General features: G+C 40.2%; 1 protein-coding gene across 2 annotated transcripts; it reads right to left on the bottom strand.

Annotated features, from left to right (window-relative positions):
• Nucleotides 1–7716: 7716 nt before the first annotated feature.
• On the bottom strand, nucleotides 7717–23679 carry tbx5b (T-box transcription factor 5b). 2 transcript variants are annotated; one of them, XM_007559223.2, is made up of 9 exons: nucleotides 23530–23679; nucleotides 19911–20060; nucleotides 19513–19607; nucleotides 19049–19168; nucleotides 14850–14997; nucleotides 13697–13849; nucleotides 12130–12221; nucleotides 11099–11352; nucleotides 7717–9293 (listed from the first exon to the last, which is right to left on the bottom strand). In XM_007559223.2, exons 2-9 carry the CDS (start codon nucleotides 20052–20054, stop codon nucleotides 8707–8709), a joined length of 1593 nt encoding a protein of 530 aa, XP_007559285.1. In that variant the 5' UTR covers nucleotides 20055–20060; nucleotides 23530–23679; the 3' UTR covers nucleotides 7717–8706. The 2 variants fall into 2 exon arrangements, with proteins under 2 accessions (XP_007559285.1, XP_007559284.1); XM_007559222.2 differs by having other exon boundaries at nucleotides 19884–20060.
• Between the last annotated feature and the right edge of the window lie 38 nt (nucleotides 23680–23717).

Genomic DNA, 23717 nt, shown 5'->3' on the forward strand with positions numbered 1-23717 from the left:
TTTTTCATTTAATTTCCTTTTGGGATTAATAAAGTATTTTTGAATTTTGAATAACTGGATTTTATTTTGTGTCAATCAATATCAAAGCAACACTCCTCATCATCTGTGTTTAGAGTTTTTTTTAGCATTTAGGCTTATTTATGTTAGAAAATCAAACTTCAGATCAACTTCAGTCACTCATAGGAGTCCCACAAGGACTCCTATGCTTTGTTTACTTCTCTCAGATAATCTTTTATGGTTGTTCAGTGATATCTCCTGGTGAAAAGTTGATGATATTCAGCTTTTCACCAATTTGAAAACCCAGTGTGTCTTGAAGTTTGCAGTCGAACAGTTTGAAATGTATACTACTACTGAAGTTGTTGAAACATTTTGTACACTTGAAAACTTAAGTTCTCTGGCAAATCTTTATGGTAATTTATCAGTTTAGTCGTATATCAGACATGTCATTAATTCCAGTTTTCATCAGTTAAGTATTATTCAACATAATACCAACCATTATGTTGGTAACTTAATGGTTATTACATCCAATAATGCACAATAATTCATGTTTGTATTTCCTCTTATGTACTTTACTGTGACTGGGATTTTACTAGCCTCAGAAAAAATTCATCTGCAGCTTGTCCAGTCTCCAAAATGCAGATATAAAGTTTTTTGACTGGATAAAAGCTGCCATGCCACTCCTTTCTGATCACTCTGCAAGTGCTCCCTATTCAACACAGAATACAGGTTTGGACTCTTAATCCCTGCATGGTGATGAACCTCTTTAGGTTTCTGATCTTCTTCATCCATATGTCACCACCAGGACCCGGAAGTCGACTCATCAAGGCCTGTTATCTGACCCTAAATCAAGACAGTCTGACAGAATCCCTGAATCTGTGAGGCTCTTTTCTCTTTCACTTTTGTTCTGTGGACCCAGTGGACTTTTCCACAACAGAAATCAGTCATTGCTCGCCTTTAGACAGCCTTGAGTCTTATTTGACTTTAACTTCACTGCTTTTTGTCTTTTTGTTACTATCATTTTATTTTAACTTTATGAATTTTATCTTTAGTATTTTTTGCTGCAAAGTACCATGTGGTTTTCAGATTTACTAAAGTCTTTTCTAAATTGAGCCATAACGTTACATTCTCAGTGTGGAAATGGATCTTTAGTGTCTCTGCGAACAAAGTTTAGCCCGCTCTGTTAGTTCAAGTTTGTTTAAGATGATGCCACTGTTGCTCAGTCAGTCTTAAGTCCTGACTTTGACTTGGCCACTCCAATTTGTCTGGTTATGTTTTTGAGCCTTACAGATTGACTTGCCATTCTGCCTTTGATTATTGTCCTGCTACATAACCTTAGTGCACTAAAGCTAAAGTTCATAAATGGATGGCTGTCTGCTAACATTCCCCAAATGGTATCTTTTTCTTGTTCTGCTAGATTTTAATTGATTTCCCCAAAAAATGTTTTAGTTTTAGAGTCCAGGTCTGGTTTGTTTTTATTATCGCACCAGTGCTAAAAAGCAAGTAAACGTTCGGTCGCAAAACCCTTTAAGTTTCAGCTTTGCTAGCGTCGGCCCACACTCTCTTAAGTAGAAAGGTAGAAAACATTTTGTTCATGCATAATTAAAGGTCAACAGTGTGATGCAAAACAGAAATTGAGAGGAAGACCGTGTTTATGCTAATAACTTGTCAGACAGTGAGGCCAGCGACTTTCTGACACCATGTATAAATAATGAGACAAGATCAGAGAAAAGCAGTGGGTACAGGACCAAACAATGCTGCCTCTGGCTAACAATAGGCGCTGACAGCAGGCTGACTGAGTGCTCTAAAATCCGCCTGCATGCTGGTGGCATGTCTGAGTGGATTTGTTTGTTTATTGATGTTTGTGTTTGTTTCACAGCAGTAGTCTTGTTTGGCCTGTTAGCAAACAAGTTTGTACACGAGTAGCAGCGAGCTTGTGAGACTGAGGATCGGCAAACGACTGAAGTGCAGAAGATGTGGAAGCTGCCAGGTGTTCCTGCGTGTGCTGACAATAATACTCGACCTTTATGATTTCTGATCACAGGGAAAACAGTGTGGTAGTTAGAACATTTCTTTAAGAAAGTGAAAAATGCTGCTTTAGTAATAATAATATCTAATGTGGAAGAAAACATTTTCCAATTTTGCTATATGAAAACTTCAAACTAAACTTTAATAGGATTAGACCAAAACAAAGTGCAATATAAATAATAAAATGGATGACAGATAAAGTTATGATGAGATAACGTAGGGGCAGAAATCAATTTGCCAAGCTTTGAACCGCTCACAGATTACTGATCAGCCAAACCCACCAAAACACGGCTATCCATCTAAAAAACTGTCAGGCTGCTCAGACAAGGAGAGCATTAATTAATCAACATTCTTTTTCCTGTTGTTATGCTCCCATTTTTAAATCTAATGAGTCTATCATCCTGTAACAAACTGAGACAGGTAAAACACAAATGGATAAAATACAATAAGTGCAATATTTGAAATATTTGTTGGGGTGGGGCCCTCCTGTCTTGAGCACAAACATGATGACATTGGCGAAGGCCTGTTAAAAACTGGGGGACGTCGAGGCCTCCGGCGGTCCCTTTACAGTGACCAAACATGGACAGAGGCCATGTGAAGTCCTGCTACTGATATCATTATTCTATGTCCAGTCTAGACGGAGCCCGTGAAGTCAGGGTGGGCCGTGTGTAATCTCTTGATTTTGTGTGTATGTGTGTGTACACGTCCTATTGTCATGCTGGCTGCTTGTCTTTGTGTCCAGTAGAGCGTATGTTTGTGTCTTTGTGTGCAGGATTAGCGTGCGTCTCCAGTCCTCTGGCTGTAATCGGACAGGACACTGGCTCCATGATGGCTTGAAACCCCCAACACCACCCACTGAGGGAACTCCTCCGTCTCTTTTTTTTACCCCGTCATGCATGCTTGGCTGCGACTTTGGCAGTATGTTAGGAGTTAAAACAATTATTCAAGCTAGATTCTTGCTAGCTAGCTGTCACTTCTTTTATTTTGGCTTTTGTGAACGAGAGCAAAATCTTTTTTTTTTTTTTGCAGCTCTGTAAAGCGAGAGAGTAATTCTGAAGAGAGACGCTGCGGCAGCTCCATCAGGGTGATAGTTTGGAGGTTTTAGATAAACAGCCTTCGCTGATCAGTTTAGCCCGAGCCCTCTGACCCTGGACCAGCCAGTCTGCTGTTAGTTTGACCCCCAACCTCTCCTTTTGTCTTTGAGACTCAACGCCCAAGCACACACACCCACCAACACACACCCCTACTTTGCCTATTATCTTTGACAGCCCTTACGCTCATATTAAGATCTACTTCAGTGATTTCAGGGCTGTTTCAGCCATAAACTCTCATTTAGGGGAAATTAGCTTGGGCTAGAGTCTTGTTACTATACAGTCCTTAACAGCATTAAGCCTTTATTGTGGCTTTTAAATACCAACAAGGATGGATCGTACCATTCAAATAAAACTCCAGCATCCTACTCCGTTATACCACATGTAATAGCCACACATTTATTGTTTTACATTATTGTATTGCCATTGTGCTGTCCTCTGAGTGCCACACTGATTCTAATTACAGATACACACATGCTTAAAAAGGGGTTTATGCTCACGTCCTCTCAGACGAGATCACATGAGGAGGGCAGCAATCTCTCAACTAAGTTTATTATGGACATTATTATTAACAAAACTATAAATCAATGAAGAGTCTCAGGTACAGTCTCTGGCTGAAGTATTTGTATTTCCTAAACATTTTTACATTTTGTCAGCAACACTTCAGTGGATCTTCATGGGAGTGAATGTGATAGACCAACAGAAAGAAGCATGTAGTTATTAAATGGAAACAAAATGATACATGCAAAAAAAAGTTTGAAAAGTGTGGCATGCATTTGTATTCAACCCTAATGATTCTGATACACTGGCATAAAATTATGTGTAATAAATTGAATTAGAAAGTCTCCTACTTAGCATAAAAGATTATCTGTGTGTTAATGCCCAGCTGTTCTGTGAAGGCCTCAGAGATCTGCTGCAAAAACACTGGTGAACAACTTGATGACCTCAGTGAACATCAAGGAATGCAGCAGACAGGTCAGGGAGAAAGCGGTGGAGAAGCTGAAAGCAGGATTGGGCTTAAAAAAAACAACAAAAAAAACCACAAAGCCCTGAGCTTTGAACATCTCAGAGCTCGGATCAATCCATCGTCTGAAAGTGGAAAGAGTAAGAGGTACAACTACAAACCTTCCAAGTCATCTCCATCCAGAGGGCTATGACAGCCTCTGGAGTAGCTGCAGAGATCCACAGCTCAGGTGGAAGAGTCTGTTCGTTATGCATCCCACAAATCTTGACTTTTACTCAAGACTGGGAAGAAAAAGTAATTCTTGAAAGAGACACGGAGGAAGGTGCTGTAGCCAGATGAGATAAGCGTTAAACTTTATGATCAAAATGCAAGAGCTACTAATGCTGTCCATAACCCTGGGAATGGTAGAGGTAGCATCATGCTGTAGGTATGTTTCTCTTTGGCAGACAGAGGAGGATGGAAAGACGGAGGGAGCTAAATACAGAAAAACCCTGGAAAAATCTTTTATGAGCTGAATGGTTTGACAGTGAGGTGGAGGTTCCTCTTCCAGAGAATCTGTCTTCAATCATTTGGACTGACTTCAAGATATTTTACAAAGATGAATGAGTAACAATTTCTGTGTTTGAAAGCTGACAGAGCGATACATCAAAACAGCTGCAGCAATAAGAGGGAGTTTTACAAACTATTAACTCAAGTATAGGTGGGATAGAAAAGCATGACAAAGTTTTACAAATAAATAAATAAATAAATAAATAAATAAATAAATAAAACACGTCCTTCCTCACCTTCACAACTGTGCACTACTTTATGTTGGTCTGTCACATAAAACCCCAACAAAGGACAGCGAAGTTTGAGATTGTGTTGTAAAATGTAAAAAAACAAAAACCGGAAGACTTTGACCTTATAAAAGGTGTGAAAAGCTTTAATCAAACTTCCTTGAACACAAATTCTAATCTGTTACTGTCAGGCTATTGGAGAAACAACAACAAAAAAAAAGCTTCTTCTCCTTTTCCCCTTTCCGGTGACCGATCGCCATCAGAACGATGGAGACCAACCATAATCATCTTTTCCAATTACGCTCCATCTCAGAGCACTTATTCCACACAAAATGACATCACTAATGCTAAACACCACGCAAATGCCTTTAGGAAGGGAGGCCAATTTATACATTCAAACAAATACCTCAGACTGTAATGAAAATAGCTTTTTATAAGTCCGTAATATCTTTTTCAAAGCACTCATGTAAGACAAATTGCTCTGCACAAATAATTCAGTTTACAGCCTGTCTCGTCTGATACAAAGCTTCAGCTCAAGCGACTGGCAATTGGGCGCGCTACTCAGTTCTGTTACAAACCACCGCAGCTGAGAAGATCTGGGCACATAACTAGTGTATTGCTGCAGAATAAGAAGGGATAGTAGAAGTCGTATGTGCAGGAGTGGTGCAGAGGAGATGGGACTAATGATAAACACCACTTAGGCTCTTTGATCACACAGCTTCATCCATCTACTCTCCGACCAGCATGTCTGAGAAAGTCCTCCACCGACTGATTGAGGTCCCGCACTCCTACACAGTCCACAGCGTCTGTGTTTAATATTAGTCCCACTTCACCCAGCACTTTATTCACTCCTTCCCTTTTTTTTTTTTTTTTGCCAAAAACATGTCAGAAGGTCCTGTTGCTGTACATGCAATCATGAAGAAATGCATTTTCACATGTGGAAACTTGTGGAATTTGGCTCTCTCTCCCCCTTCTGGACTGAGTCTGCCCGGAGACAAAGGGTTAAGGAGGAACAGAGCCTCTGAAGAGGTGCCTGCTTAACCCCTGACCTTACGGTGTATGTGATGGAAACAGGAAAGAAGAAAGAGACGTAAAAAGGGTGAGAGAAATAGAGGGCCGACAACTTCTGAAATGTGACCAACTCTGTGAGAGCTGCGGCAACATGTTGGCAGAAAAACCAACACATGGGAGTCTGAACGGGAGTTTCTTTGTCCTCCATCGCGACGGACCCCCTTCCTTCTCAGGGCAGCAGGTTGTCAGAGAGACGGTCCAGCTGGTGGAGAGCGAGACGCCAAACAACCTGTCAGAGATAAAGAGGAGGACAACAAGGTATGCACGGCACATCCAGAACCCTCTAAGGGTTCCCTGCAGAGCAATCTCTCAGCAGGAAACACATTCAACACAACAGAGTGAGGCTTTGCTGCTTATCAGGTCCTTCATATTCGTACATGCATTTGAGCTGATAAAGAGAGCGGCACTCAAAAGAGTTTCCACTACAGAGACGCTGGACGTGCTTTAAATAACCCACCGATAACGTTGAACGCCACGTGAAAGAAGAACGTACAACCAGTCGACTCTCTCTTGAAAAAATTTATTCAATTTCTGTTTATAAATCTGTATTTTTTTTTCTCCAATAAAACATGTTGTTTTCTTCAGTTTCCACAATTATTTATCAACACTTTGGGATGGAGAGTAAAACTGGAGATAAATCCTCAAAACTTTTTCCACAAGTTAATAACAAGCAAACTTTACAAACCTGGAGCAATAAATACTATTAACAGCAACAGCGCAAAAAAAAACAAAACAAAAAAAAAACACACACACACACCCTAAAACATCTCATTTTATACACACACGCACGTACATGCACGCAGACACACACACACGCAGACACACTCACCGGCCACTTTATTAGGTACACTGTGCTAACAGAAGATTAGACTTGACTTTCTTATGGCTTCAGATCTCCCATAATTGTTTGTGACAAAGATTCAACAAGGTGTCAGGAACATTCCTCAGACATTTTGGGTAGATGGCCTGTACTTCTTCAAGTCCAGAGGACTCCAAAGCTCTTCACACTACATTCAATCATTCACCAATTCATTCACAGACCGATGGTAATGAGCTGCATTGTAGCCACAGCTGCCCTGGGGAAGATTGACAGAAGTGAGGCTGCCATGCACCCCCAATCAATGTGCCCTCTGACCTCCACCTCCAGGCCAGGTGGGTGAAGCACCTTCCCCAAGGACACAAGGTTACAGTTGCCCACCATTTGTCCTACAGTGGCAGAACAAAGTCCTACCACCGTCAATGCCTTCGCCAAACTGAGATGATTTGAGCTCAACATGGGTGTTATCTAGCTGCAGGTTGACATAAAGGGAAGAACATGATCAGCAACAACATTTGGGTAGGCTGCAGTTGGCATTATGAGGCCCAAAAGACAAGACAATATTCCCAACACCACCATGCCCCCACCAGCAGCCTCAATTTCAACTTCAGATACTTAAAGGCTAATTCACCATTTTTATTTGTAAACAGAACTGAACAAGTGCACCAAATAAAGTGGCAGACGGGTGTGCAAACACATATTAAGGAATGATGAGGCTGTTGTCATGTTAGAGCACCTTATAACAGGTTACTGCATGTTAAAACACCCGGTCAGAGAAATGAAAACTGCTTCAGGACACAAACATAAAACCAGGCTTTCTGTCAGGAAAAGGATACGAATGTTTACAGTGAGCTACAACGGAAACGTACTGAAATCTAATCAAAGCAAATGTTGGAATAATTGTGTGTGAATAGGGCGGAGACCAATTCCGATCAAAAGCAAAGCATTTTCATCTGCAGAGCATCATTTTTCCTTCTTTTCTTCTGCTGAGCAATCCTCACGTGTCAGAAATCAGCATTAGATTCATGAATAATTCACAAGCACACACACACACACCCACACACACACACAGACACACACACGCACACACACACACACACACACACGCACGCACACACACACGCATAAACCTCTGCGGTCAGCTGAGCATAAATATAAGCTTGGTGTTCATTTGCTGCTACTCTGTGAACAGAGGATGCTGATTGGTCAGTTGGGGGGTGACTGAGAGGACACCAGTGACAGCTGCGTGACGCTGACTTGTGCATTTACCCAGAATGCAATGGAAGCAGTGTTTACAGGTCTTTCAGCCTGTAGCGCGATCTAAACAAAGTGTTTATCTCTGCAAAGGGGAGCCTGCAGCTATCGCTGGCTGTCTCATTGGAAATTAAACTCGGAGCATCCTTTAGCTGAGCTGACACCGGGTTTGCATGTACACTAGCACACATTTGGACAACGCAGAGCCTTTTCTCCTTCGCCGAGACTGAGCACGGAGCAGCACTTTGCTCCACTAACAAGAGAGACAAGTCCGCCCTGGGCTGTGTTGTGATAACTGAGATTACATTGGTGGATAAATGTTGCTGTCTGACTGACAGTGTGCACAATTCACATCCTTCACCATGCATAAAGTAGCAGATGTTGAGAGAGAAACAGCCAAGTGCAGTTCAGGGGGTCTGGCCTTAAGAAATGAATCACAGTGCAATTGTTAGAATGAGCTTCAAATAGACGCAAAGTTAACAACGTCACTGATCACCAGGCTGCCTGGAAGAGGCTACATTTCACTAATGTCCTTTATGTTAGGTCCTTAATAATTTGCTGCTCCTTCTAGCAGAGAGGAGGAACATGACTTACACAGCACAACGTCACAAAATTCACAACAACTTTACAAAAAGTATCTCAGTTCGTTCAGTGCAGCATCTCTAAGGAGAGCAGGGAGTTTATGGTGAATCTGTCTTTATGGTTTGGTTAGGAGGCTGCACTCCATTCTGGGACTCCACACCTGATGTGTGTGTGGGTGTCTAGCGTGTGATAGAGAGGCGGCGACAGGTTGGGCGTGTAGCGGGGAAACTCTCTGAGAGGAGAGCCAAGCTGTCTGCTGGGAACACTCTGGGAGCTCTGCGATCGAGGTCCGGAGCTCTGGCTCTGGTAGGGATCGTGTGGGATGTGCTCTCCCAGCGACGGAGAACTCTGATGGGCCAGCGCGCTTAGTCTAGAGCCCTGGGGGCTGGAGCTGTAGGGGGGATGAGGAGTGTAAGGCGGGTAGGGTTCCACGGGGGTCATGGCGGTAGGGAGCGGGCAGGTGTACGACCAGGATGTGCAGTTGAATTCATCCATTCTGGGCTCTGAGCCGGCAAACATGCATGCCTGACGCTGTCCCATGTCTGAGCTGTAGGGGGAGTCAGTGAGACCAAGAGTGGGAAGGTTTGACAAACCGGGTGGAGGAGCAGGATAGGAGGAGGGGTGGTAGTAGGACTCCTCCTCGCTTAGTGAACCACCAGTGAAGGGTTTCTTGTATGGAGGCTGGTGGTTCCTTGGAGAGCAGTTCTCCTCTGCTGCAGAGAGAAAGAGAAAAATATCGGCTTCATTCAGCATTTAGGACACAAAGGATGAACATCAGAACTCCTGACGTAAAGCTGCAGTATGTAACTTCTATGTTTTTTTAATATAGCTATATATATTTATTAAAACTGTCACCATGTTGTGACAGTATGGAGACAGATAGTCTGTGAAAATATCAAGCACCTCCACCTATTTTCTATAAAAGCTACATACTGCAGCTTTAAGCTGAGGAGTTGAAAATAATTATTGCACAGCAGATAGATTTTATGGTTTGGCAGATTCGGGATAAATTACATTAAGGGCCACGAGTCAAAAAGATGAATCCATTCTTAATGTAAAATTGTGGATTTCACCAATGTTCCCAACTTATTGGCAAAACTGCAAACATGATGTTATTTCATAGATGTAATCAACTGTATATAGTATGTACTTCTATGCAGAAAAACAGTTTTACCACATTAATTGGCATCCTTTTAAAGAGTCAGACAGAAGTATTAAAAAATGCCTTTAGCACTGTCTCATACTGGAGAAAAAAAGAAAATTCCAGCCTTTAATCTGTGTCCATTTATTGAGAGGCGGAAAAACTGATGGTAGGAAATAGTTTTTCACAAAACCACCAGCGCCACAACCTCAGTTTGCCAACAGGGCTGTGCTCCTAACCAAACTGGGGTGTTTGGTACTGCAAGTTGATTCAAAACACACAGTTGCAGCACTTACAGTCATAATAGAGCGTAGCAAACTTTACATGTTTATGTTTGTGATGGTAGGATCCAGAAACCATTTTCCTGCCATTATGTGCCCAGGTTTTGCTGTGAAGGCTTGGTAAACCCAGGATGCTTCTCTCTGTAGTCAGCCTCCATATGTGAGCTCTAAAGATGTCTCTCTTCCCTCGTCACGGTGCTCACTGCGTGTGGTGCCAAGACAAACTTGGCTCCTCATTTAGCTTATTAGCTGGTGGCAAAAATAATTGAGCTTCTGATGTGTGTCACCAGGTATTTGTTCCCCAGGGAAACACAAAAACATGACTTGATTATTTACTCTAAGTAGTTAAATGTTTGAAGAAACTCTGATCACCTTTGAAAAAGTGTAAATGTAAAAAAAGAGAAATGGCCTGGATACATTTAAATAAGCAGATTTTGTGGGCATCAACCTTCTGAATCTAAGATATTTTCCCCAAATGAAGGTACTAAAATTAAAAAGTGAATTTTTCAAAAGTTTTTTTTTTTGTGAAATTACACCACTGCCATTGATGAAAGAACATTTACACGTCTTTCAATGAGAACTGTGACAGCTAGCTAAAACTAAATGAATGCATCCAAAGTCTGAATTCAAACTGAAATTATTCACATCTCATTGAAGGAATGAGAGGATCTCATTTTTTTAAACTAAATATGCGGTCTACTGAAGAGGTCTCTAATTTTCTTTTTTTACTGCTCTTGATTATAATGTCTGAGTATCCATCGAGAGCGCAAATGGGTTCACATGAAAATAACTTATTTATTTATTCATTCAGCTGCTGTCCTTGTAAATCTGATGCTAATTAGATTTGCAGACACTAAGTAAGGGCAAGGAATGGGGCAAATTAATATAAATCTGTTTGTCAGCTATATTTGTGCATCTTTGTTAACCACTTATCTGCGTTCAGATGCAGTTAAAAAAAACAGAATAAAAAGAGTTTTGTTTAAAACTGACCTGATCATTAAAAATATGGAACACTAGATTATGTAATTTTCTCATATTTAGCTTTATAAGTTAGCAGGCCTTTCTGTGAAGACTGTAGTGCAAACGTCGCACCCACCTTTCCTCTTGCTGTAGCTGTAGCCCTGCAGCTGCTGGGCAGGCTGCAGGTGTGGGTGAGGATGGGCGTAGTGAACAGGCGGGGCGCTCAGCAGCTCCTGAGGACTGCCGCAGCTCAAACCGTTCTCGCAGCTGAAAGGGGAGCCGATGGCGTCAGGGGACCCCCGGAGACCTCGGCCCTCCCCACTGAAGGGACTCCCAGCAGAGCAGGCTTTCTGTCGGACAGTACTGCGAGGAATGACGGGGTAATCTTTGCTGCAAGATTAAAAGAAGAGGGGGACTCTGGGATTAGATGCATTTGTCCTTATAACATTTAATTTTCTTTGTTAATACGTCCGTTTTGTTGTTATTTTCTCTCCGTCCCATTCAGTTGTTCCACAACCTTTCAGCTGTGATTTTTTCCCCCCCTGCACTCGCTGCCCTCTGTGTGAACTCTGTGGTATGTAGGAGACAGCGGGCCACATCTCCCTGACTCCTGCTCACACACACACACTCTATGCACGCACATACACAGGCTCAGCCAATGCTCTTGTGAGATAATTCACCGCTCTAAAAATAAACATCCATCCATGTGTCACTTCAGATAGACTCTCCTCTCCTCAACAACACGAAAACATGGGTGCTGCATCTCCCTCCCTCGCCCCTCTACCGGGTTTTCTTCTCCCTCCGATCAGTAACAGCTCACTAAAGTCTCTGAAATGTCTATGCGACTCGAACAGAGATTAGCTCGGCACACAATCTCACACCATGCAGGGCCGTCGTCAGCCAATCAGCAGCGACAGGCCTAATAGACCTGCAGCAATGTGATGTCATACGTTTATCAATCCAGTGTTTTCACTGGCCGTTGAGTCAGAGTTCAGCCTTCAGGTGACAAAAGCTCAAACCTTTTCAAACCACTTGGCTATGCCATATGCATGCAATCACAACATGCACAGCATCACCTATGACTTAAAATGGAGACAAACAAAAAGGATTTAACTCTTAGAAATGCCTACAAACACGCAGAAGCGAAAACAAATGGTAAACACTCACCCTTGCAGCTTGGCCATGCGATGCAGCTCATTGTCGTCACTGCCTCTGAAGCCCTTGGCAAATGGATTATTTTCTATCTTCAACTGCGTGATCTGAGTGCGGAAAGCCAAGAGCATAAGCGTTCAAATAGGACAGAAGTCAAAGAAGGCAGACAAAACACAGTGTTGTGGATTCACCCAAACCTAAACATGCGTCCCTAACGGCTGTGATTGAAACTTTAAGCAGCTCGGTCTGAGCTCCGGACAACCAAGCATTCCTCGGCCGTTGGTGCTCAGAGTGCAGCGTCCTCGCCAGCTGACCAGCTGACGCGGAATAAACTGTTTACCCAAACAGTCACTGGGCTTTTAGAGGTCCGAAGCTCTGAGCTTTGAAGTCGAGGCTTCAGATTTTTCTTGGTGATGTCATGAAAGTAAACCTTCTGCGTTTTGAAGGATTTCTTTTGGCTACGGAGCAACTTCAGCAGGACAAGTGGGCCAGAGATCAGGTCCAAACAAACTTTGAAGTGCTGAAAAGACTGATGGTCGCTGCCAAGGTTTAGCCTCAACAGCTCTGATTTCTGCACTGGAACATAAAACATTATTACAAGCTGCTTGGTGTGAGTGCCTTAATGAAGTTCAAATTATTCTGATTTTCTCAATTGCTTATATATTAAATAAAAACTTTAAATAAATAAATAAATAAATAAATAAATACAAATAAATAATGAAACTTTCTTTTTAAAAAAATCAATTTTAATCAAACTGAAGTAAAAGTAACAAAGTTTATGCACAACAAAACATTTGTAGCTAACATTAGCAAACAGTATTGTTTATAAATCACATTTTTACAATTGTTTAGAAATAATAAATTATAACTATATCTGCTGGATAAAGATTATAAATAATTTCTTAACCTTTTCTTATTTTTTTTTAAATAATTGACCAATTGACTTGCATTGAACCATACAATAAAAATAATCAAATTTAACATTGGCTGAATTGATATAACATTTACTGTAAGTTGGCAGCTTAATTATGATTATGTTTTTTTAATTTAGTTATTTTTTTATTAGAACTGCATTATCTATTCATTACAAATGACATACTAAATTATGAGATTAAGTTAAAGTTTTAATTTAAAAAAAATAACGATGTAAGAAATAATATTGGAAAGTTCATTTTTATTGCTATCAAGTTTAATGTTTTTTTCCCCTTTTTTTGTGTGAAAGTGAAATCAGATCAAAGTGAGTCTTTATGAAAATGTATCGACCCTGTGGCTCAAAGCTTCAGCAATCTGTCTTTAGTAGGTGTCAGAAAAACTGAAGGACTCAAGATCAAGGGAAAGAAACAGCTCATAAGAGACCAGCACTCACATGAACACACATACACACACACACACACACGCACACACACGCACGCACACACACACACACACACACACGCACGCACACACACACACAGGGATTTATGTTCACAAGGAAACACTAATTAAACTTTGTAGAGAATGCACTTTGTGATACAACACCAGATTATATCTAAACACCAGTTATAATGTTTGCTATAACTGGTGATGTTTGAGAAAGGCCTACCTTGTGGTTTTGATAAGATGTCACGGCAATGAAGGCGGTTTCTGGGAACACATGGGTGCAGAAAGCCGTGTTCTTTGAGCCGAAGCCGTTGTTTTCATCCGCTTTGACAATGTGGAGACGAGGTTGATATTTGTGCATGGAGTTGAGTATTATCTGCACGGGAGGAAAGGAGAAAATGATACCGACAGGCCCGTCATCCTTCTAGTAGATGCTGGTGGTTGGACAGACTTTATTGAGATTGAACCCATATGGTCGAGATTCTGCAGTTTTTCAGATTTCTTTGTTCCTGTTGATGATTAAAATACATTTGTGGTCGGATCAAAGCGACGAACGCTAAGAAAAGACCAAGTGATTTTATTTATTTATTTATTTATTTATTTATTTATTTATTTATTTACTTATTTATTTATTTATTTTTTAACAAACATTCATCTTAATCGTTCATGAAGTGGTTTTAACTGTTGACACTTATCCATTATATTGTGATAGACTACATTCAAATCACATATTCTCATCAAATACTTTTTATTTTACTGGATTAATATAATTTGTCTTATTGCATAACATACACAATTCAAAACTAGTCTGTGTATTCAGATTTGAGCAAACCTCGGCATCATAAAAAGGTTTTACAGATTCTTTAAATCTATTTTTGAAACAATAATCGGTAATGTCAAACTGTAGTAACAGTGAATTAAGTAGTCCAAACTATTTCCAGACTAGACCAGTCTTTCTGTGTACAGGAACCTTTTGTTTATCCACAGGGTTTAATATTTCCTCTGGTAACATCAATGAGCTAATGGACTCTGGATTCATTGAAATCATTATCCCTAATGGGAATACTGGAAATGCTTTTTATTATTATTATTTTTATTTTTTTCATAATGTAAAAAAAAAAGAAGAAAGAAAGAAAGATAAAGAGAGAGAGCGCTTGATGTGGTCTATTATGTGTTGTTTTCGTTGTACATTAAGAACATAAATATATTTTAAATGGAGATTCTAATTAACTAATTTGGCCAACAAAATACGTTCATTAAATAGTTGATTCTTTTTATATACGCGGTTATCTTTCTATTTATTTTATCACCTTTAAATTTCTGTCTTTAAATTATCCAGAGCAGTTTGTGGACGGACAGGAGGAGAGCTGACTCACGTGTCCGAAGGGGTCCAGGTGGTTGTTGGTGAGTTTGAGCTTCTGGAAGGAGACAAGCTGGCGGCTCCAGTGCGCTCCGGTAGCGGGAGAGTCCGGGTGGACGTAGAGCCTGCCGGGCATCGCGGGCTCTGCTTTGCCCGTTACAGACCTGAATGGTTAAAAAAAATAAATAAATAAATAAATAAATAAATAAAATAAATCCACCCATGAGATAGAAAAATGACCAGAAAGTGAGACTCTCACTCTCTGTTGCAGTGATTTGCCGAGCGCCCCGTGGCGCAGTCGGTCTCGGCTGCCTCCGGCGGGAGGAGGCCTGCGTTGACCGGAGCTTTAATTAGACTCAAATAAAGAGCGGCGTTTTGTTGTTTCGACATATATTTAAAGTGTAAAATAAAATGTTCTTTTTACGGGATATAGCTAAGATCCATTCAAGTGTTACAATAAAAATACTAAAGTGAAAAAGTAAAGTATTCTGCTTTTAGTATCCTACTAATTTTAGGCCTTCAGACTTGAGGTTTGCTGAAGATAAAAGCCCAAAAGAAGAAAAGGAGGTCACGTTTTATATACATTTTTTAAACACTGATTTTACACTTAGATATTTTAAATTTAATACATCCCAAAATATGTTTTGGGTATTAGCCAATATTTATTTATTTATTTATTTATTTATTTTAAAGCATGCTAGTTTTTAAATGCAACCTATTTAATGAACAAATTTATTTTTAAACATGAGAATTACACAGAGGTGGTGGCTTAGTTGTCTGTTATTGTCACATGTTGTGCAGCAGAGATCAATTAGGTTGTTATGTTTAAATATGTTGTAGTAATAAATGCATCACCTGAGGCTCTGACCCCTTATAAGGTTCAGAAAGTTTGTGTTGGAGTAAAGATTTAGGTTTTTATCTGGATTTAACTGCTAATGTTCAAGTTAAATGAGTTAGCGTGCTAGTAACTTTGACTCTTACTGCAAACCTGAGGCAATTATTGCTAATGAATAGCAGATTTTAGCTGTGGTTGTCAGGAAAGCTTTGGCATACAATCTTGTTAGAATACATTTCAAATTCAAGAATACTTGATTATTGAATATTGATCCCAGAGAGAAATTAAATGTTGTTGTAGGATCGCCTGTAGCAGTCTATGTTACAACAAAACATACAGAAGCCTCTAACTGAAGACCCTCTGTTGTTGTATAACAGTCCAAATGTGGTCTGTAATTTTCTTAATTTCATGAAGAATCCTTCTTTTCATAATCATAACCAGAGCAGGACCAGCCTTCTTGATCGGGTTGCTGAACATTTTTAAGTTCCTGGTTCTGATGCTGCCACCCCGACAGTAACGCTCTCAACAACAGATTTATAGAAGATGTGCAGCATCTTTCTGCAAACCTTAACGAATCTAAGCTGCCTCAGCCTTCTCAGTCCTTTCTCGTTGTAACTCCAGCCCAGCCTGATGTCTGAGTGAACCCCAAAATATTTATATTCCTCTGTCACATCCACTTCTTCTTCCATAATGGAAATAGTTTTTGACCTAATCTTGTCTCTCTTGAAATCCACAACCATCTCCTTTGCTTTGCTCACGTTCAAGATAAGATAATTGTTTTCACACTGTGCCAAAAAACGTCTCTTTTTTTACTAAAAAACATCTTGACCATGTCTGATACCCCCAACGACTGTAGAGTCATCTGAGCATTTCTGCAGATGACGGGACTCAAGCACTGCAGCGCTAAAGTAAACCTGAAGCAATCGAGCCCCTTAATCCAGAACTAGTGGTAGCAAGCATTTAAAATATCATCTTGTTTAAAGAAACTGAACATTTTGCACCAAGCATCAGGTTTTTTTTAGTGACTTTTGTGCTAAAATTAAACTTGCTAGCATAGCAACATGTTGAGCTATTAACTGTGCAGCAGTTGATGCCAGTGAGCAGCCGATTGCAAATGTGGCTGTCAGGGAAAAGTTTAACATGCCACCATAATAAAATAGATTAATAATATGTGCATCCGGCTTAATGAGTTAAGTGATAATGCTAATGCTAAACTCAAACTCAGTAGAATGTTAGCAAGCTGGACTCTTAGCCCCCAGGCAGCTGCTGCTAATGAACCACAAATCCAAGCCGTGGCTAAGAAGTAAAGGTTTAGCATTGCATGTTGTCATAACAAATTTAAACATTTGCATCCAGCTTTAAATAGTTACGCTTCTTTATTAGGAGGCAAATGAACGATGCAGCATAGCTTGTAAAGTGTGTTTTAGTCACGATGCTGGCTAAGGCAAAACAGAAAGGACCCATAGGAACTATAGTTATATATAACAGTTGTCTGTGTGCTCTAATTGATTGATTGATTGATTGATTGATTGATTGATTGATTGATTGATTGATTGATTGATTGATTGATTGATTGATTGATTGACCTAAACACAAGAATGGATGGAGGATTCTAAATTGAGAATTTTAAAATACTGATCGCTTGTTATTATTGCTACATTATGTTTATTTTCTCAGCATTTCTTCTTTTATTGCTGTTTCATTCACCAGGGGTCAGACAGATTGTTTAGCTGAGGATTTGTGTGACAGCATGCATCTTTTGCATTTCGTTGGCACCAACTCTGCATGGGAGTTTGTCCAGTTCCTCTTGGAAGCCTTTCTTGATGGTTCCTAAATCTCCATTTACAATTGACATGACTGGAGTTTCTTTTCCCCATGTGCCCGACTTCTAAGATTTGTGAACTTTGTTGTTTTCTCTGCCTCTTTCTTCAAAATGTTATTGTCATCTGATATATATTCATCAAGTAAGTAATTCATCCTGTTGTTCCTGTCATGGAGCACAATGTCTGGCCAGTTCACAGAAATGACACAATCCGTAGGGACGGTCATGTCCCACATGAGGACATTAGCCTCATTGTCAGTCACTTTCTCAGTCTGTTCTGGTACCACTTGTCACTTGAACCTACAACCATTCTCTGGCACAATAATTCAGGTAACTCTCACTCTTGAGTCTTTATTTTCCAGCCTTTATGATTAATAGTCTCCTCTGCTTCCCCCCCCACACAGCATGTGCTGCTGACCTGCAGGCTCATCACATTCTTTTAGTGACAGCGAGTTTTAAATGCTTGGTCCTGCAATCCACAACCATAAGTAAATAATAATAATAATAATAATAATAATAATAATAATAATAATAATAAATAAAACATGATTTTTTATTATTATTATTATTATTATTATTATTATTATTATTATTATTATTATTATTATTATTGACAGACATTTAACTATCTTTGACTAAATGTTTTTAGAAATATTGATTAAAATTGTTTAATAAGATTTAAAGAAATCTCTCCTTTTGTTTCTCCTGTTAAAAATAAACTTAACATAAACTATGGGTTGGGCTGTAAAGTCAATTTAGAGACATTCATAACACCAAACGAAAAAAGGAAAAAAAAAAAAAAGTTAAATTATGGATAAAACAGTTCCACTTCTTATTTTTTTTCTTTTGCAAACCGCAGGTTTTACAAACTTTTCCAGAGACAGCAAAAAAAACAAGCTTGATGTGGCTTACACATCGGGAAACAGAAACCTCATCCTAAAGCTGTCTCCCAATAAGGCCTCGGGGTTGTACAGCACAAGGACAAAAAAACAACAACAAACATTTAGACATCTATTACGAGCACTTTATATGTCAACGAGTTTATCCACAGTCGCTCCTCCTGTCTTATTCTCAAAAGGAAAGCTTATTTTTGGCGTTGTGGGGTGGCAGCAGCGCACTGATGAATCTCATTAGAGTCAGTGGTCCGTTCGGGTTTTAGCCTCAGCACAAGCTGAATGAGAGACTTTAATCCGGTCTGTGCCGTCTGTCCGCTCCGTGAACCCGTCATATTCTGATGTAACCGCCGGGCAGACACACACAGAGGGAGAAACATGGGGAAGTAGGCCAGCCGCAGCCCGCGTAAGGACCCAACCTTTTACGCAGCGCGGAGGCAGGGTCGAGTGGAGGGTAGAAACTCGGATCATCTCGGTTCAAACCACCACTTGTATAAGTTTCAAAGGTCAGAATTATATAGAATAAAACTGAAACATATATACATATATTGTGTTTCAAATTGTGGGCCTCACTTGAAATTAATATAACCAGTTTTTTTTTTCAAGCTCCTAAAACATCGCTAAACTACATATTGTTGCGTAGTAACGAGATGCAATAGACAAACCATTTATTGTCTGCAAATTTGTAGCGATGGTCATCTCCGGGCACGATGTCCATTAGGAGTATATACTTGGTCTTTGGATTTAGTCCTGTGACTTTGACCTTGTAGCTGGGGAACATTCTCCTGCAGGGGAAACGTGGAAAAAAAAAAGAGAAAAAGAAATAACATTGCATTTCTAGCATAATAAAAAATAAATGATATAAACAATGTGACGTTGCAAACTAAAACGGACGGAAAAGTAGGCTGCATAAATTCCTTCCTGCTCTCCTGAGACGAAACGTCCCTTGGGGCCCTCTGTGACATGCGTATTCCAGACCTTATTTTGTTAAAATGATTCATAACAGTTTTTTTCTTTATTTATGTATAACACGCAGCGTTTTTGTTTCGCTCTTTTTTTTTTTTCTGGAGATCCAGGCGTTGTGGTAATTGGACATCTCTGTTGCATACAACAAAGTAATGCCTCCTACCTTCCAGCTTTCGTGATGATCATTTCAGTTCCCACTTCGTCAAACTTTGTCCAAAGTTCCCTGTCATGAAGGACAACTTTGATCCCCTCCATTCCCTACGGCGGAAACACAAACACTGCTTTATATATATATATAGACATTCTAGGAAAACAAAGCGAAGTTTTTCCTTCAAATTTGTGAAATAAAATAGCTCGAAATTAGTTGCACTTTAGCGAACTTAATCTGTTGGATTCAATGAAAAATATTAAAATGCAAAATCAAACGTTATGTTCAAAAATGCTCATTACGCGTTAACATTTTGGCATATTAAACACAAATCTATGTTCTAGTGAATAAGCGGCAGTTAGTAGTGATAAATATTTTATATTTACATCAGGGTCTGCAGCAGAGGCCGCTACCTGCTGGCTGGAATCTGTCTGCGGTGAAGCAGCTGCTGATTTTAAAGTGAAGCTGAGATTTTCCTGTTTGTTCTCCTTTGGAGAGTCCAGACTGTCCGAGTCCGGGCGATCTGCAAGGCCGAACTGGTCCCCTCCGTTCGCCATGACTGACTGGACAAACACGCACACGCACACACACACACGCACACACGCGCGCGCGCACACACACACACACACACACACACACACACACACACGCACACGCACACACACAGCAAAACATGTTGATTCGGTTTTTAAAGATCACCGCTGCGTGTTCAGTGAAGATGAAGATTCACGAAGTGACACAAACACAAACAAAATATCAAGCAATTTAGGCATACGTTGTAATGTGTAAAACACCCAGTTAATAACGATGGGGAAAAAAAGTAAATGATGCAAATAATGAAATAAACTGTATTAGAGATGCGTGCGGTGGCTGAAAGTCAGACGCAGTAGACACATTGATTTAGTGATGCACTAATAATCAGATTCTAGTAAATTACGAAGTGTTACATTAGATTATAGCAGCTCACTGTGAGTTACACCGATCCAATCAACTAATCACAAGCTTCACTTAAAATTAGATTAAATATGTAGTTTGAACTTTTGCACCCACTTCGAGGAAATGGGAACAGTTCTGTATATTTCCCATCCGTATGTTTATCTAAAATGCCGTCAGATAGTGTTTTAGTCACAACCTGACCTGTTTAACTGTCTTATTAAATTACCTGATAGTTTGCTGACTGCACCGTTAAGCTCAGTTTAATTAATTTGAAATCCCCCAAAAGGAGAACTGCCCAACAAATAAATGCGTTCACCGTAGCCTAAGTTTTGAGTCAAACTTTAAAAGTGCTTCAGGAAACATATAATCTCAAATTGTCTTGCCTGTGTTTGTGTTTTAGGTGGTCTCTTTGGGGCCCCTTCACCTCAGTTCCCTGCTCCCGGTAGAAAACACGCTCATCCTTTTCCTGCGATCAGCGTGCACTTATTTTATTTCCGTGTTGTTGTGTTTTTTTTTTCAATATGTATAAATGTATATATTATTATTATTCCCAACAGATTTCTTCTTGGAGATGCAGAAGAGGAAATATTGCGCCGCTCTTTCTCCAGAAAAAAAAAAAAAAAAATCCACTGCTCCTGTGCCTTATTTGTGTCTGTTCTCGGTCCTCTGTCCGTCTCTGTGCGCACGAACCGCTTCTCCTCTTCCACGCAGTCCCCGGTGCATCCACCGATGAGCTGCTGTGATTTCCTTTTTGTTTCGCTTCGCTCTCTCCTTGTAATCCACTCTGACCCGGCAGCGGCAGCGGCTCTTGATCTGAGACCCCTCTCCAAGACCCTTCATTACAAATGGAGTAATGTCCGCCTTACATTTCGTGCCCTCCCCCTCCTGCAGCCCTGCTCCGCCATAGGTCTGCGTGGTGATTCGTTACCCCCCCCAGATGATCCACGGCTGTGATCCTGACCGGTGACGTACGCACACACACAAAGCACGAGAGAAATCCCATACTCGCACAGTGTTTCTACTGGAATCATCCTCAATCATCCCCATTTTACACGCAGGTTCCTCTTATTCTGCTATCTGTTGGTTTGGTCACCTCTGCACTGACAAAAGAAGCGAGCGCGTTTTCTGCTTGGAAAAAGAAAAAAAAAATCTGTCTCACAGATTCCAGCTGTTCTGTTCATTAGGAATGTTTTAGCTTTAGAAAAACATCAGGCCACATTAAGCAGAGCCAGACGGATGCATAAACGACATGTGCAGCTACAAACCACAAAGGGGCCAAAAACGCTAAAAATTTCATACAACACACAGAACCCCCCAAAATGTCGAATTTGTTCCTTAACAATAGAAATAATAAGAAAAGATGAGTTTGAAAAACTCATTTAAAATATTTCAAGCTGTGGGAAATGTATTATATTACACAAAAATCTTCTTTTCTTGTTCTGGTTTGGTTATTGATAAAATCAGTTCAAACAACTGAGAATTGCATTTTATGACTCATATGAGTCCATGGCTTTACCTGCAATTATCCCACTTAAAATCTGTATGGGAACTAAATCAGGAATCATTGCAGAAATCACTTGCAGACATTCTGAACTCTGGTCAGCTCATGTATGGACCCTATATGTAAATACTGGCCAAGATGTAATGATTTTAAAAACAGTGACATCAGAGGCTCATCTGGCCCCAAGCACATCAGATGTGACATCTGCAAGCTTTAAGTGGCTTCTGCTGTTGTGTTGGTGTCTTTCAGAGACAAGGTCAAGTACGAACTTAGCATAGTTACAAAAAACTGTTTTGGGTTTTCATTCTTAAAAACTATTCAAAGTAGAAATTTTATTCAGATTTTCCCAGTTTGAAGCAGATGTGCATATGCGGTTAGATGCGGTTATGCGGTTATGTATATATATATATATATATATATATATATATATGTTTTTTTTGTCCTCTGTAATCCCCATTCTCTCTCAAAATAAATAAATAATATATATATATATATATATACCACACATATATATACCACATATATGCATATGTGCAATCACATATGCATAAGAGACACTTCCAAGGTTAGGGCTCTCGCTCAGGGGCCAGGGGCCCACATCATCCTAAATCCAGCCCTGTAGGTTTGATAGTTGTCTTTTTCAGTTTTATATTCAACCAGCTTAATATTTTCTGCGACCTGGGTTTGAGCTGCGGGAAAACTCATGTCATACTACTAATTGTTAATTTACCTGCCCTTTCTTCATAACTGAATCAAATGTTTACTAAAACTTTATTAGTGGTGACTATAGAGGACTGATTGTTCAGGATGGGCTCCCAAACTAATTTCTGCTCAGGGACCCATACATTTGTCCAGCCGAGTAAGTAGGAGCAGCAGGAGGGAGTGTGGTGGTGGTGGTGTCTCCATTTTGGAGCCAAATCTAATCCTCAGGGTATTATGTGATGCATGTGCCATATTGAAGAATAATACACAAACGTAGATTAATGATACCCTCCAAAAATCACATGAAATACGGAAAGGGAGAAGATATCTGGTTATGGTAGATTATAAATTCAGCCCTTTAGCAGCAGCAGTGGCTGGACGCGGGTGCGCATCACTTTGACTGGATTATTGCAGATCCTGATAACCGCAGGCACCCAGAGTTGAAAGTTGAAGCGGTCACTGGGAGGTCACGCCAGTTTCCTCCGTTTCACGCAACTCCAAAGCTGCGCAAAAGCGATCACGCTTACTTCTTTCTTTTCTGTTTATCTTAAGTGGCCCGTTAAAAAACGCTCTTCAATGAATAATTTACTCAAGAATTAAATGATGATGTCCACATTGCAGCATGATGACACACTGGCAGGTTGCCTTAAATAGGCAGCTGGCGTATATCGATCTATTAAGTTTGTTTGTACTGTAATGACGAAACATTAGACAAGGCTACTTAACACTTAAATATGTGATGAATAAAAGAAGCGGAGATATTGGGTCAAAATGACACGCGTAAAATCTGTCTTTACGCACAATCGTTTTTCGTTTTTTTTTTTGTCGCCATTCTCTCTCTAAATAAATAAATAAATAAATAAATAAATAAAAATCACTACAGCATTACATACCGAAGCGCAGATAACGATCCCCGCTGAATGATCTCAGTTACCGCAGCTCGGCTCACGGCTCCTTCAGCAAAGCGCGACAAGCGGCTGCCTCAGAGAGCGCGCCGCCGCTCCGAGACACTCGACTGGCTCTCCGTGTCCTATGTGCCCGGGAGCGCGTGCACAACCATCCGTGCGCGTTCCTGTAAGAT

The sequence above is a fragment of the Poecilia formosa genome, unplaced genomic scaffold (assembly GCF_000485575.1).
Source record: "Poecilia formosa unplaced genomic scaffold, Poecilia_formosa-5.1.2 Scaffold103, whole genome shotgun sequence".
Classification (NCBI taxonomy): domain Eukaryota; kingdom Metazoa; phylum Chordata; class Actinopteri; order Cyprinodontiformes; family Poeciliidae; genus Poecilia; species Poecilia formosa.

Excerpts from the sequence above, each read along its gene's own strand:
- tbx5b (XM_007559222.2), bottom strand. The coding sequence starts at position 20,054 with ATGGCGAACGGAGGGGACCAGTTCGGCCTTGCAGATCGCCCGGACTCG. Across the intron at positions 19,169-19,512 it reads ATCATCACGAAAGCTGGAAG|GAGAATGTTCCCCAGCTACA; the intron begins GTAGGAGGCATT and ends TTTCCCCTGCAG. Across the intron at positions 13,850-14,849 it reads ACCTGGACCCCTTCGGACAC|ATAATACTCAACTCCATGCA; the intron begins GTGAGTCAGCTC and ends CCTCCCGTGCAG.